This window comes from Vipera berus, assembly GCF_964194415.1.
Source record: "Vipera berus genome assembly, chromosome: 14".
Taxonomy (NCBI): Eukaryota; Metazoa; Chordata; class Lepidosauria; order Squamata; family Viperidae; genus Vipera; species Vipera berus.
Genome location: NC_138217.1, coordinates 7951111 through 7966801, shown reverse-complemented (window position 1 = coordinate 7966801; position 15691 = coordinate 7951111). Strand labels below are relative to the sequence as shown.

Below are 15691 nucleotides of genomic sequence, written 5' to 3'. Positions count from 1 at the left end.
AGGAGAAGACCCTCTCTTGGAAGGAGAAACGGAGCTGGCAAGCAGTGCCCGAGTCCCCATCATCCACAGCCCTGCTATTAAATTATTCCCAAAGCGTCTCTCTTTAGGCTTTGCTCCTATCAACGGAGGTCTCTGTCGCTGAGTCCACCATTGCAAAACAGGCAGGATTACAGAGCCCGCTGCTTCCCCTCAGCTCCCACAGCCCCTGACCTTCAAGCAGGATTGGCCCTGGGAAATGCTGTTCCTGGGAAAACCATGATGCACAGAGAGGGGGAGGGGAAGGATGCTCTTGACTCCGGATGCAAAGCTCTCTTTCCTTTCTGACTATGGATAAGAGGGAAGGTTTTTCCTGCAGATTTAAAACAGGACAGACAGACAGGATGGATGAGAGAGAGAGAGAGAGAGATGGATAGAGCAGATAAGTAGGGATGGATGGATGGATGGATGGATGGAGAGAGATGGATAGAGCAAGTAAGTAGGGATGGATGGATGGATGGAGAGAGATGGATAGAGCAGGTAAGTAGGGATGGATGGATGAGAGAGAGATGGATAGAGCAGGTAAGTAGGGATGGATGGATGAGAGAGAGATGGATAGAGCAGATAAGTAGGGATGGATGGATGAGAGAGAGATGGATAGAGCAGGTAAGTAGGGATGGATGGATGGATTGATGGATGAAGAGAGATGGATAGAGCAGGTAAGTAGGGATGGATGGATGGATGAGAGAGAGATGGATAGAGCAGATAAGTAGGGATGGATGGATGAGAGAGAGATGGATAGAGCAGGTAAGTAGGGATGGATGGATGAGAGAGAGATGGATAGAGCAGGTAAGTAGGGATTGATGGATGGATTGATGGATGAAGAGAGATGGATAGAGCAGGTAAGTAGGGATGGATGGATGGATGAGAGATGGATAGAGCAGGTAAGTAGGGATGGATGGATGGATGGATGAGAGAGAGATTGATAGAGCAGGTAAGTAGGGATGGATGGATAGATGGACACAGATAGAAAGATAGATGATAGATAGATACCAACTGACACACACACACACACACACACACACACACACAGAGAGAGAGAGAGAGAGAGAGAGAGAAGGAGGGAGGAAGAGAGAGACAGAGAGAGAGACTGCTGAAGTTTGACATGGACATATGGATCACTCCCACTTAACCGACCTTCACTCTAAAATGTGCAGACCTGCTAAAGGTACCTAGAAATGCCAATTTCTGGCACATTTGGAGAAAATAGCTGTTCCAGGCCTCATGGAAAATGCCAGTTTGCTTCACTGAGTTTACGGAATAAATCACAGTGAGTTGTGACACTACACCCGGTGCCCTTGTATGATGGATGAATCATGGCGCCTTTCTCAAAAGGAATCATATATTACTTAGGTATGTATTTAAACATGATATGCCTATATTCGCAGCCCAGAGTGGAATCTCAAAAGAATGTACAAAAGCGTTCCAGAGAAAGCAATCCTCAAATGAAGACTAGGCCATTATCCTCACGTTCAACGGTGCGATATTACAGAAATAAAAACGATCTATATTCAGCTAAGCAACAGGTAAATATGCAATTGATCAAACTTAGCCACTTCGGCACGGCAAACCCGTGAGGGTTATAAATAAGGCAGGCCCTGAATTCTGCTTTTAGGAGGATAAATTTTACTTTCTAGAAATACTCCTTAAAGGAACATTAAAGATGGTTGCTTTTTCAATCCATTTTAAAATCCAGTTTTGGTCACCGCGATGTAAATAAGAGTAAGAGAAACGAAGAGCAACAGAGATGATCAGGGGGCTGGAGGCTAAAACATACAAGGAACGGTTGCTGGAATTGAGTAAGTCTAGTCTAATGAAGAGAAGGACGAGGGGGGAGACATGATAGCAGTGTTCCAATATCTCAGGGGCTGCCACAAAGAAGAAGGACTCAAGCTATTCTCCAAAACACTGGAAGGCAAGACAAGAAGCAACGGGTGGAAACTAATCAAGGAGAGAAACAACCTAGAACTAAGGAGAAACTTCCTGACAGTGAGAACAATTAACCAGTGGAACTGCTTGCCTCCAGAAGTTGTGAATGCTCCAACACTGGAAGTTTTAAAGAAGAGACTGGGCAGCCAATTGTCTGAAATGGCATAGGGTTTCCTGCCTGAACAGGGGGTTGGACTAGATGACCTCCAAGGTCCCTTCCAACTCTGTTATTCTGTTATCTCCAGGTGTAGGGTTTTTTCGATGAGGCTGTTGAGGCCACTTGGAGGTTTATCTGTGTCCTCAGGGTCACCTGAGTGGTGCATCCAATGGGTGTGGAGCCTTCTTGGAACTGTTGAAAGGACTGTGTTGTAGACTGAAGTGGTCTCAATGGCTCTCTAAAAGTATGCAAATGACCAGCTGTCTGCAAGGAGTATAAATCCTTCCACTCCCCACCGTCCAGTCAGAACCGAAGAAGCTTCTTGGATGAGAAGCAAAATGTCTTCAAATAAAAACAAAAAAGTCCAGTTGCCTCCTAAAAAAGCACTTTTGGGACAGGTCCATCCAATCTTCTTACACTTGGAACCAGGAAGAAAAATAAATTAATCCCACCTAACAGACCCCCCCACACTTTTCATACCTTTAAATTTAGGAACATCAGCTCCTAGCTTAGTCCACTCCAGACTTTTGTCTCCAAATATTGTCTACAATGACTTAAGACACAGTTCTTCAGTACTCAACCCCAAAGTTCATTCCCTCTTTGCTTATGATTTACCACCAAACTCTAATCCTTTCAGTGATCATAGTCAGATTTCACGCATCACGGTTAAATTCAGTCTAATGCGCCCTTTATCCCACTGTCCAAGGCAGAGATTGAGTTTACGTATCACATTAAGCCACTAGCTGCTTTGGCTTAGCACGCCAAAGTCTAAGCCAGCTAAAGACTTTGCGTGTTGTGTGTGGCCTCAGCCAACTGTGGTTTAATTGTTCAACCATGGCTTAGCAGGATATGTGAAGGCAAGCAAAGTGCGGAAGTAGTTTTATCCGTGGCAGACAGCGTTATCAAAGGGAATCAACCAAGGGAAACCATTATGGATCCGCCGGGTTCAAAGGCAGTATATAACACTCGATGCCAGTTGCAGGGGAACAGGTGCAGACGAGATCTAATGCTTCCATGACATGCTGTGGACCATCCAAAGCCATCTGCTCAGTCTTTACGACAAGTAGAAGATTATGGCCTTTTCCCCTCAACACATCATTAAAACAGGATTTGCTTCGAGAAGACGGAGTGACACATTGCCAACTTGAGTTGCCCAAGGAAGCTTCAACTAATGGCTGAAGGGCAGGGACAGTCACTGGCTACTGATCAAGATGGATGTCTATTTTGCATCCAGGTTCAAATGAAGCAAGAGTATGGCTTGGGAACTTCAGTGAAAGCCACCTCCTGGGTGATCTAGTTTTGATGACCACAATATAAAAAAAAGACATTGAGACGCTAGAAAGAGTGCGGAGAAGAGCAACAAAGATGATTTTTTTTTTAATTCCATTTATATCCCGCCCTTCTCCGAAGACTCAGGGCGGCTTACAAGCTTAGCAGTAGCCTTCATTCTATGTATATGCCTGCTTATTAGGGCTTTCATACACCCCCCCAAGCGGCATTATTACAAAGTCAGCTTAATTGCCCCCAACAATCTGGTTAGCAGACTGGAGGATAAAACATATGAAGAACGGTTGTTGGAATTGGGGATGTCTAGTTTAACGAAGAGAAGGACAAGGGGGGACAGGATAGCAGCCTTCCAATATCTCAGAGGCTGTGCCAAAGAAGAGGGAGTCAAGCTGTTCTCCAAAGCACCTGTAGGAAGGATGAGAAGCAACGGATGGAAACTAATCAAGGAGAGAAGCAACTTAGAACTGAGGAGGAATTTCCTGACAGTTAGAACAATTAACCAGTGGAACAACCTGCCTCCAGAAGTTGTGGGAGCTCCATCTCTGGAGGCTTTTAAGAAGAGACTGGACAGCCATTTGTCTGAAATGATATAGGGTTTCCTGCCTGAGCAGGGGGTTGGACTAGAAGACCTCCAAGGAACCTTCCAACTCTGTTATTCTGTTATCTCCTGGTGTAGGCTTTTCCGATGCTTCGGGTTTTCCATTCCAGATACGGAACATTTTCTTGAATCTCTGCTCAGATGCAGCTCTGCCTTTCTTTGGGCAATTATCACGGGACCAAAATTAGTTTGGGCATATAAATTTCCAGGCAGGCGGACAGAAATCTCCTTTTGTGCACTAATTTATGTTTGCAGGCACTTTCTGAACTGTTTCTCTCCTCACCCCACCTCCCGATCTATATTGAAATGTGAGCTTGTTCGGAAACTGGGTCAACAGTGAGAAGAAAGAGGGAAGCAGAGAGAGAGGACGGGAGCACAGTGCAGGAAACTGGCTTCCTGGTTCGTTGGAGACTGGTGGAAAACGGCAACTGCAATTAGGACAAGAAACACAGCTATAACCAGTTCATTACCGGTCAGAAATGGATTGCTCTGTGATGGGTAAGCAGGGGGAACGAGATGCCCTGAGCAAAATCCAGCTCATTAAGATATCAGGAATGAGAGTCCTTGAGTTTCAAAGGGTCCCTTAGGATACAAGTATAGTCCTCAACGTACGACCACGACTGAGCCCAAAATTTCTGTTGCTGAGGGAGACATTTGTTCAGTGAGTTTTGTCCCATTTTAACCTGGTCTTTTAAATGAATCTGGCTTCCCCGTTGACTTTGCTCGTCAAAAAGTCACAAAAGGGAAATCACAGGAGACCACTGCGACCGTCGTAAAGATGAGTCAGTGGCCAAGCATCTGAATTTCCATCACATGACCGTGAGACTGCTGCGACGGTCCTTAAGCGTGGAAAAACGGTTGTTAAGTCACTTGTCAAGGTAATGATTTAGAAGCTAACCAGCTGATGTAATGTAAGATGTAATGATGGGGATGAAACAGCAGGGTCTGTGTCTCTTTAAGAGCCAGCAGGGTCTGTATCTCTTTAAGAGCTTTGTATAAAAAGGGAAGGCTCTGCAGATGTGTTTTCTCTCTCTCTTCTGTTTTCCTGCTGAAACTGCTTTGTGTTGGATCCTGCTGTATTAGCATGCTCTGACATCACTTTTTCCAGTGCCGTTGTAACTTGGAACGGTCAGTAAATGAATCATTGTTAAGTCAAGGACTACCTGTACTCTCTCATGAAAATCGACTGTCAACCTTCCTCTGCCAGCTGGGTTTGTTCATCTATGGGCCAAGTTTCATTTATCGGTAGAATTATTAACCTTTCAAGACTTATTGAAAATCAATCCCTTCGCTCATTTTTAAATGGAAGGAAAGCTACTGGACTCACTCTTCCTCCGTTCAGCCTCGGTAGAACCAGAAAAGGGGGGGCAGAGAAAAAGCTACAGTAAATCAGCCAAACGTGTCACTAAGTGGAGAAACGGATGTCTGGGTGATTGTAGCCAAGCGGGGGATATCTTGACAGTGGATGGCCTCGGCTAATGGATATTGTCAGAAGTTAGCAGAAGCAGGCAGTATATCACGCATCCCATGTTGGTAGCTGAGAAGAAAAGAGAGTTGATCAAATTGGCTCCTCCAGCTTTTGAGGTCTACGGGACAAAAATCTGAGCTTCGGTCACCAAACCAGCCCAATGCAAGGACAAGAGAAGGCTGAGAATCAATTAATGGATGGATGGATGGATGGATGGATGGTCTTACTTTAAGTCCTTCATCTCTTTGTTGTTTGCGACTAAAATGGAAGGACTCGCCTCCAGAAGTTGTGAACGCTCCAACACTGTAAGTGTTTAAGAAGAGATTGGACAACCATTTGTCTGAAATGGGATAGGGTTTCCTGCCTGAGCAGGGGGTTGGAATAGATGACCTCCAAGGTCCCTTCCAACTATTCTATTCTATTCTATTCTATTCTATTCTATTCTATTCTATTCTATTCTATTCTATTCTATTCTATTCTATTCTATTCTATTCTATTCTGCAATCTGTTCTATGCTATGCTATGCTATGCTATTCTAATTCTGCACTCTACTCTACTCTACTCTACTCTACTCTACTCTACTCTACTCTACTCTACTCTACTCTACTCCACTCCACTCCACTCCACTCCACTCCACTCCACTCCACCCCACCCCACCCCATCCCATCCCATCCCATCCTTTTATGGCTAAGATGAGATTAGAACTCATTGTCACCTCTTTTGGCCTAGGGATGCCCAGCTGACATTCATGGTTAAGGTGGGACTAGAACTCACATTTTCCTGGCGATTGGTCCATCCATCCAGCTGCCTTTCATGGCTAAGGTAGGACTAGAACTCATCGCCTCCTGATGTCTAGCCTGATGCCTTAACCACGACACCAAACCGGCTGTCTTGTTACGATCTTTAGGAATCCCCACTTAGTAAGGAAGAGACCAACATCTACTCAGGGTTTTCAGCAGACTAGACTGCAAATTTGTGCTTGATTCAAGGTCATCCCTACAGCAAGCTACCTCGGGTAAGTGGGGAGTTGAGTCCATAGTTTCCAGTCTGGTTCTACCCTCTGAACATTACTACCAAAGCAGAAAGCGAAGGTAGGCAGAACAACCCATCTACAGATAGTCCTCGACTTACAACAGTTCATCTAGTGACCCATTCAAAGTTACAGCTGTGCTGAAAAAAAGGGACTTACGACTGTTTTTCACACTTACGACCATTGCAGCATCCCCACGGTCACGTGATCAAAATCCGGACATTTGGCCACTGTTCCGTATTTATTTATTTATTTTATTTATTTATTTTAATTCCATTTATATCCCGCCCTTCTCCGAAGACTCAGGGCGGCTTACAAGCTTAGCAGTAGCCTTCATTCTATGTATATGCCTGCTTATTAGGGCTTTCGCCCCCCCCAGCGGCATTATTACAAAGTCAGCTTAATTGCCCCCAACAATCTGGGTCCTCATTTTACCTACCTCGGAAGGATGGAAGGCTGAGTCAACCTTGAACCTGGTGGGACGCGAACCTGCACTAATTGCAGGCAGCTGGTGTTACTTAAGGAGGCATTAGCCCACTGATTCCTGGGCATTTAATATTTATGACGGTTGCGGGGTCCCGTGATCCCGTTTTGCGACCTTCTGACAAGCAAAGCCAACTTAACAAAGATTCCACTTAACAACGGTGTTACTAATTTAACAACTGCAGTGATTCGCTCAACAAATTCGGCACGAAAAGTCATAAAAATGGGGCTAATCTCGCCGAACAACTGTTTCATTCAGTGACAATAAACTTTGCGCTCAGTTGTTGCCGTATGTCGAGGACTACCTGCCTACGGTCAGGATTGAGTTTTGCCAGCAAAGAGAGATCCATTCTTCCCCTCTTATTCACCCACTTTGAGGAGGACCCGACCTACCACCTTTTGTCGAGCAGATATTTTGCTTTTCGGGAAAAGGAATAAAATGGATTTTTTTTTGCAACCAAGGGTTAATAACTGGGACCTTCACGGTTACATTTTTTTTAAAAAAAGATCATTACTTATTACCAGACTTCCTCAGCAGCGAAAGACGGCAAGGTAATTTATTCGTGCAAAAATCGCTTGGAGAATTTGGTGAGAGACGGGGTTGGTTTCAACAAGAGACCTCGCCTAGGCTTTTTCCACGTTTGGACCCGGCGCGTTCCAATTAAATGGCTTTATAAAGTCCCTCGATCGAATTGAAATAAAAAGTCCCCCCATCCTTTAAAACTGCAAAGGCATCAGCGATACACAGGAAGTCCGTGACTCCTTAGGGAATCGTGCCCGATTTTACGACCCGTTTTGTCATGAACCGCTGCAGTCGTTAAGTAAATCACATGGTTATTAAGCCAAGCTGGATTCCCCCCCCACCTGGTCAACTTTGTTGTTTCAAGCCGGCTCCCAAGGTCACAAACGGTGTGACCTGGGGATGCCGCAAACCAGGGGTCTTCAAACTTGGTTCTTTGATGACTTGTGGACTTCAACTCCCAGAATTCCTGAGCCAGCATGAGGGAAACTAGGGCCCCTTCATGACTCGTGGACTTCAACTCCCAGAATTCCTGAGCCAGCTTGGCTCAGCTTGGAAACCTCTCCCTTTCCCCTCAGCGTGGCTGGCTCAGGAATTCTGGGAGTTGAAGTCCACGAGTCCTGAAGGAGCCAAGGTTGCCTACCCCTGCACTAAACCAACAGCCAAGCCGTAAACTTCACCCTAATTGGGGAACTAACAACTCAGACAAACAAGCTAAGCATGTAAACAACAGCCTAATCAAAACAGCCTAGCCACTTGTATGGAAACCGAGAGCAAACCCCACTTCCTTCTAGCACTGATGATGTGACCTAGTTGGGTAATGAAACGTCTCCAGCAAAACAACCAAACTCAGAGAGCACCAAGAACCCAACAGACCTCCTCTTCCTCCTCCTCCTGCTCCTCCAACCTTTCTCCCTTCTACCACTGGTGATGTGACCTAGTTGGGTAATGAAATGCCTCCAGCAAATCAAAGAGGACCAAGGACCACACAGACCACCTCCTCCTCCTCCTCCTCCTCCTCCTCCTCCTCCTCCTCCTCCTCCCTCCCTCCCTCCCTTCCTTCTAGCACTGGTGATCTTACCTCGGCACCAAAACAACCAAACAAACTCGAAGAGCACCAAGGGCCACAAAGTCCTCCTCCTCCACCACCACCCCTCCCCTTCCCCCTTTCCACAAACCCCACTCCCTTCTTTTAAAGTGACGATGTTCCCTAGTTGGGGAATGAAACATCTGCAGCAAAACAACCAAGCTCAGAGAGCACCACACAGCTCAAAGCTTCTCTTCTGTTGAGATCTGGTTCTGCGGACTGTAGCCAACCTTGAGCAAAGGAGCTTAATGACAGGTGAGTGAGACAGGTTGGCACGTTACCAACTTTCAACGATTAAATTCTGGGCCTTGGATATAAAAGCCTGGCTAGTTGCATTCATCTACTGGGATACCCCTACTGCGGCACCGTTATACTTCCTTAATAATAACTTATCAAGTTTCATACATGTAATATATAACTTATCAAGGAGAGAAGCAACCTAGGAGAAACTTCTTGACAGTGAGAACAATTAATCAGTGGAACGGCTTGCCACCAGACGTGGCGGGTGCTCCATCGCTGGAGGTTTTCAAGAAGAATCTGGGCAGTTATTTGTCTGGAATGGTCTAGGGCAGAGGTCCCCAAACCCTGCTCCGTGGACCAGTAGTTGGCTGCGGCATGCCAGCAACCGGTCTGCACAAACAAGCAAAGCCCCATTTGTGGGATCCAGGCAGCACACGAAACCATGCACTCTCCGGTCCATGGAAAAACCTTTCTCCGTGGAATCGGTGCCTGGTGCCCAAAAGGTTGGGGACCTGTGGCCTAGGGTCTCTTGCCTGAGCAGGGGGTTGAACTAGAAGACCTCCAGGGTCCCTTCCAACTGTTACTCTGTTAAATCAGTGGAATGACTTGCCTGCAGAAGTTGTGGGTGCTCCATCACTAGAGGTTTTCAAGAAGAGATTGGACAGCCATTTATTGAGCAGGGGGTTGGACTAGAAGACCTCCAAGGTCCTTCCAACTCTGTCATTCAGTATTGCCATTCCAAACCCTTGCTACTTTTTCAAAGCAGAGGAACAAAGAACCCAGACAAAGAGGGACATTCTTGAGCAGGTGCCATAAATAATGCTAGTACCGTGGTGAGGTCTTCTCCATTGCCAGCCCTCAAACTCTCCTGCAAGTCCGAATCCAGCAGACTTTCCACTGCTCCTGCAGGACAAGAGTCCTACAACGGGTTGCCTACCTCCACCCATCCAGCCATGCCTTTACCTTCCCTTGTGAGGTCTCCCTCTCTCGGAGACCCCAGCCGACGTCCTCCGATTCACCGTCGAGTACTCTGGATCGAGTTCATAGCCTTCGTCGTCAATTCCGAGGCTGCGGTTATCGTCCTCCAGCCCGTACGGCTCAGGTTGGAACCGTTCCGGCTGGGAGCGATTCAAGTCCGCGTTGCTCCCCGTCGGCACCTGCGGTTGGGCCAGCGGTCCATAGTTATCCCTCCTGCTTGGCAAAGTGAAGCTACCATCCTCGGGCCGGTAATTGCTCCCGGGTACGTAGGCGTAATGCGGGCGGTAGTTGACACTGCGGGACAAACTTCCGTAATTGTCTGGCAGGTCGCCGTAACCATTGTGGCTGACGAAGGAACGATATTGGCTGTCGTGACCCTCTGGGTAGGAATCGTTGTAGCTGTTGTAAGATCGGTTCAGAGTGGAGGAGGCCTGGGGGGTGATGTACCGGTCTCCATTCTTGACTTGCCTTCTGTCTATGGAGTCGGTGTAGCTACCCATGGGGGATGATCCGTCCATCACAGGGAGGCCATCAGGACCAAGGGGGACCTGGCGCACCGTTCTAGTCGTGACGGTCTTGACCATTTTGGTGACCTGCGAGGCAGAGAGAGAGAGAGAGGAACACAGACACTGTTTATTTCTGGAAGCTCGGTGGGCTGCAGTGTAAATTATTTTACCCCCACACTTCTGCACCAGTGCCTTCCCACCCAAAGGGATAAGAGGATGAGCCATTGGCCATCGGTCAGTATCCTTCACAAGGAGGTTGGAAATGGCCTACCGAAGAGCTTGGCCTATCTTAGCCAGCATCCTCTTCATCCCCCCCAGCCAATCAGGTCACAGGTGTTTAGTAGTAGTCATGATGTCATAGGCGACATCATCACGGAAATGACATAATTCATGCCACTTGTGTTGGGATGTCACTTGTCCCACCATCGTGGACATCCATAGATCAGGAATGGAACAGAATGGAATGGAACAGAATAGAATTAGAGCAGAACGGAACGGAACGGAACGGAACGGAACAGAAGAGAAGAGAAGGGAAGGGAAGGGAAGGGAAGGGAAGGGAAGGGAAGGGAAGGGAAGAGAAGAGAAGAGAAGAGAAGAGAAGAGAAGAGAAGAGAAGAGAAGAGAAGAGAAGAGAAGAGAAGAGAAGAGGAGGAGAGGAGAGGAGAGGAGAGGAGAGGAGAGGAGAGGAGAGGAGAGGAGAAAAGAAGAGAAGAGAAGAGAAGAGAAGAGAAGAGAAGAGAAGAGAAGAGAAGGGAAGGGAAGGGAAGGGAAGGGAAGGGAAGGGAAGGGAAGGGAAGGGAAGGGAAGGGAAAGGAAGGGAAGGGAAGGGAAGGGAAGAGAAGAGAAGAGAAGAGAAGAGAAGAGAAGAGAAGAGAAGAGAAGAGAAGAGAAGAGAAGAGAAGAGAAGAGAAGAGAAGACTTTACACTAACCAGCATACATTAAAATAAAATGTTGTTGTATTCAGCTCTCAGAAAATACCATTTTGCATAAACCCACATACACATATATGTATGACACAGAGTAACGTCAGTCTAGTTCAAATGTATACATATACATGGCGAGAAAAAAAATGCAAATTTACAAGAAGGATGGCATAAGCAACAAGGCTGTTACCGAATCTAGTAGTTCTTCTTCCTCCTCCTCCTCTTCTTCTTCTTCTTCTTCTTCTTCTTCTTCTTCTTCTTCTTCTTCTTCTTCTTCTTCTTATTATTATTATTATTATTATTATTATTATTATTATTATTATTATTATTATTATTATTATTCATCGCACAGTCAGCCAGATGTTCAGACTGGATTTGGCATTTTTGTCTACCTATCGAGTCCTTACCTAGGACCTGGGATAGGCAGATGCGGATGTTGGATGGTATTACAGATCTTGTTGCAGGATGGAAGCAGTTCCTACTAAGGCCGCCTTTTGCAATTGACTAATTATTATGAACCATGATAGAGCCAGCCGGGCGTTAACATAGATTGAATCCAGAGTCAACACTGTTCTCAAGGCTCTTCTTTTCATTCTGGAGATGCCGTGGACCGAAGATGCTTTGACCTTACTAGGCAAGTTCATGAAACACAGCCTTCCTTTACAGAAGAGAAGCTACAGATTATCTTGCTCCAAAACCATGCAGGAAAAGTCCTCCTCTTCGTGATTTTCCACCCCTATAAACATGCCACTTGGCTTAAGAGCCATCCAGGCGTTTGCGCAACAAAGGGGTGGAATTGAAGCTAGCCACCCTTTAATAACACAAACACATGTTGTCAAAAGAACAGGGTAAACACAGCATGTTCTGTGAACGTCTGACACCCGTGGGTGTTTGGTATGCCTGGGTTAACAACACCCCGCAAAGTTTTGAACAACCGAAGCTTGACGGGCAATATTTATAACCTCCAACGGGCAGCATGCGTTTGAAAATAAGCAAATCAGGGGTGGTAAAAAAATCTGTTGGAGCCCATTTTTCACCCTGCCTTCCTTCTTTCTCAACCAGAGATTGACTTAGATTTACCCAAAAACGAAACATTTCACCGTCCCACCAGAGCTGGGCAGAAATTCCCACACAGCAGCAACAACAAATACATTTTTTTGTTGGTGAGACATTTTAAAAAAAACCTGCTCAAAAGGAGAAGAACGAAGCCATTTAAGCTCGTTCAAACGAGAAATCGGTCGATCAATAAGAACAGGAAGAAGACAACAATCTTAAAAAGTGGGATGGAATGCTTAAAATAAGGTTTCAGGACACTTTTGCCAATCAATATGTGGTTCCAGAAAGTTCCTCTACACTTGAAGCCGATATTCATCAGACATCTGGACTGTAGCAATGGGAAGTCTGCATTCAGGCAGGCACCATGTTTTAGAAATTATGAAAGAGGTTGAAGACAGGAAAATGAAGATATTTTGACCTGCAATGACTGATTAAAAATGGAGAGACCAACACCAGATTAGCTAAAACTGGTCTAGTGGTTAAGTTTTGTCTAGAGAGCCAGTTTGATCTAGTGGTTAAGGCACCAAGCTAGAAAACAGAAGCCTGTGAGTTCTAGTCCTGCCTTAGGCATGAAAACCAACTGGATGACTTTGGGCCAATCACCAGGAGACGGTGAGTTCTAGTCCCGCCTTAGGCATGAAAGCCGGCTGGGTGACTTTGGGCCAATCACCAGGAGACGGTGAGTTCTAGTCCCGCCTTAGGCATGAAAGCCGGCTGGGTGACTTTGGGCCAATCACCAGGAGACAGTGAGTTCTAGTCCCACCTTAGGCACGAAACCCAGCTGGGTGACCTTGGGCCCAGTCTCCCCCTCTCAGCCCAACCTACCTCACAGGGTTGTTGTGGGGAAAATAGGAGGAGGAAGGTGTGTTGGATATGTTCGACACCTGGAGTTATTTGTAAAAATAATAAAGGCAGGATGTAAATAAATAAATATGTACGTACATACATACATAAACTACATAACTACATATATAGGTAGGTAGGTAGGTAGGTAGGTAGGTAGGTAGGTAGATAGATAGATAGATAGATAGATAGATAGATAGATAGACAGACAGATAAATAGATAGATAGATAGATAATAGATGGATAGATAGATAGATAGATAGATAGATAGATAGATAGATAGATAATAGATGGATGGATGGATGGATAGATAAATAAAGTCCCTTCAATATTCCGCTACCAAATAATTAAGTTTGTTTTGGGCGGCTGCAGAAACATGCCCCCCCCCATATTCCGGCATCAAGTGGAGAAGAAAAAAACCCGCAAGCCCACCAAAGAAACGAGTGTTTTCTTCTAAAGATGGTTTTGAGCAACGGAGGAGACTCGCCAAATATCCCCAACGCAGCTGAGATCACCACTAGTGGAATAACCAAGGGGTCTGCAGACAGCAGTGGGCAAAACCAGCTTTGACTGTAAGGGAATCCCTAAAAAGTCTCCCTCCATTTTAAGGAGTTGTTTATAGCGGCAACAAACACGCCGGCTGCATTTTCAGATGCTTCCACCCTTTAAAAAACTTTTTTCCCCAGTTTTTTCCCCCCAATGCAAATTAGGGAATCCCAGCTCAAAAATCCTTACTCAGTTTCAAGAATAAGGAAAGTGCAGGAGGTCCTTGACTTACGACCACAATTAAGCCCAAAATTTCTGTTGCTCAGCAACAGTGAGTTTTGCCCCATGTTATGGCCTGTCTTGCCCCAGTTGGTAAGTCAATCACTGCAGTTGTTAGTCACACGGTTGTTACGTGATTTTGGTTTCCCCACTGACTCTGCTTGTCAGAAGGTCGCAAAAAGGGATCACGTGACCCCGGGACACAGCAAACCATCGTAACTAGGAGTCAGCTGTCAAGCATCCAAATTTTGATCATGTGACCCATGGAGAGGCTGCAAAGGTTATAACTATGAAGTCAGTTTTTTCAGAGTCGTCGTAACTTTGAAGGGTTACTAAATGATCTGTTGTAAGTTGGGAATTACCTGTCGTAGGTCACTTGTGTTTCAAATGCACCTTTACTTCGTTTTAAGAGCTAAGGGACCCCCTGAAACAAATTTCAGCTTGGAAGTCTGACAATTCCTAAGGTGAAAGAGAGCAAAGACAACCCAGTTAGTCTTTCCAACCATCTTAGAAGGCTTCTCAACTCGGCGGAGACCACAACTCGCAGCCGATATTGCGCTGTCCAGGGTCCTGACGTCAGCCCACTTTGTCCAACCTGACCCTTTCGTTGATGGGAGCTGTCAATTTATCAGAGTCGTGTCATAAAACACGAAGTGGGGAAGGAGGAAGCGCTGAAGGATAAAAGCATCTTGACATTTCCAAATGCTTTTTTTATTTTATTTTTTGGACAGCTCGGCTGTAAAATTATTAGGCCAAAGAGAGACAAGCCATTATCTCATTAGCAGAAGGTTGTAAAAAACGGGTGTCCTCTGGAGGCTGATGAAATGGGAAGCTCAGGTCTTCCTCCCCCGATGGCCGCTTTAATTAAAAAGGTCTTTTGCTTTTCAAAAACTGCTGGAGGAAGCCAAAATCATTTCCATGAGGTCCTGGTACTTTTGTTTTTTCTTGCAGACGTTTCATTACCCAACAAGCTTACATCATCAGAGTTAGAAGAGGGAGGAGGAGGAGGAGGAGGAGGAGGAAGAGGGAGGGAGGGAGGGAGGGGGATTGTGGGGGCCCTCTCTCTGAGCTTGGTTGTTTTCTTGCAGACGTTTCATCACCCAACTATGTTACGTCATCAATGCTAGAAGGGACTGGGCTTTGCAGATTAGAGGAGGATGAGGTCCTTAATGGTCTCTGAGATTTGTTGTTTTCCTGCAGAGGTTTCATTACCCAACTAGGTAACATAATGAGGAGGAGGAGGAGGAGGAGGAGGACTGTGGGGTCCTTAATGCTCTCTGAGATTTATTGTTTTCTTGCAGAGGTTTCCTTACCCAACTAGGTTACATAATCAGGAGGAGGAGGAGGAGGACTGTGGGGTCCTTTATGCTCTCTGAGATTGTTTTCTTGCAGAGGTTTTCTTACCCAACTAGGTAACATAATGAGGAGGAGGAGGAGGAGGAGGAGGAGGAGGACTGTGGGGTCCTTAATGCTCTCTGAGATTCGTTGTTTTCTTGCAGAGATTTCCTTACCCAACTAGGTAACATCATCAATGCTCTATCGCTCCCTGTCACACTGTCTTGTTTTCCTGGACTGAGCACATAGGATGACTCTACAGGTAATCCTCGATTTACAACAGTTCATTTAAGAACCATCCAAAGTTACAACGGCACTGGAAAAAATGACTTAGGACTATTCTTCACACTTGCAGCCGTGGTAAGCATCCCCATGGTCACGTGATTCGGATCCTTGAAAACCGTTCCATATTTGTGACGGTTGCAGTGTCCGGGGGGGGGGAAATCAAC

At 45.9% G+C, this 15691-nt stretch overlaps 1 protein-coding gene across 1 annotated transcript in view; it reads right to left on the bottom strand.

Moving 5' to 3' along the window:
- ARVCF (ARVCF delta catenin family member) overlaps positions 1-15691 on the bottom strand; it is a gene marked incomplete at both ends in the record, with an annotated part of 139499 nt that overhangs the window by 49842 nt on the left and 73966 nt on the right. Inside the window, one exon of the mRNA XM_081338662.1 lies at positions 9799-10406. Within this exon, the coding sequence (XP_081194788.1) occupies positions 9799-10406 (608 nt within the window). The remainder of the gene's footprint in view (positions 1-9798; positions 10407-15691) is intronic.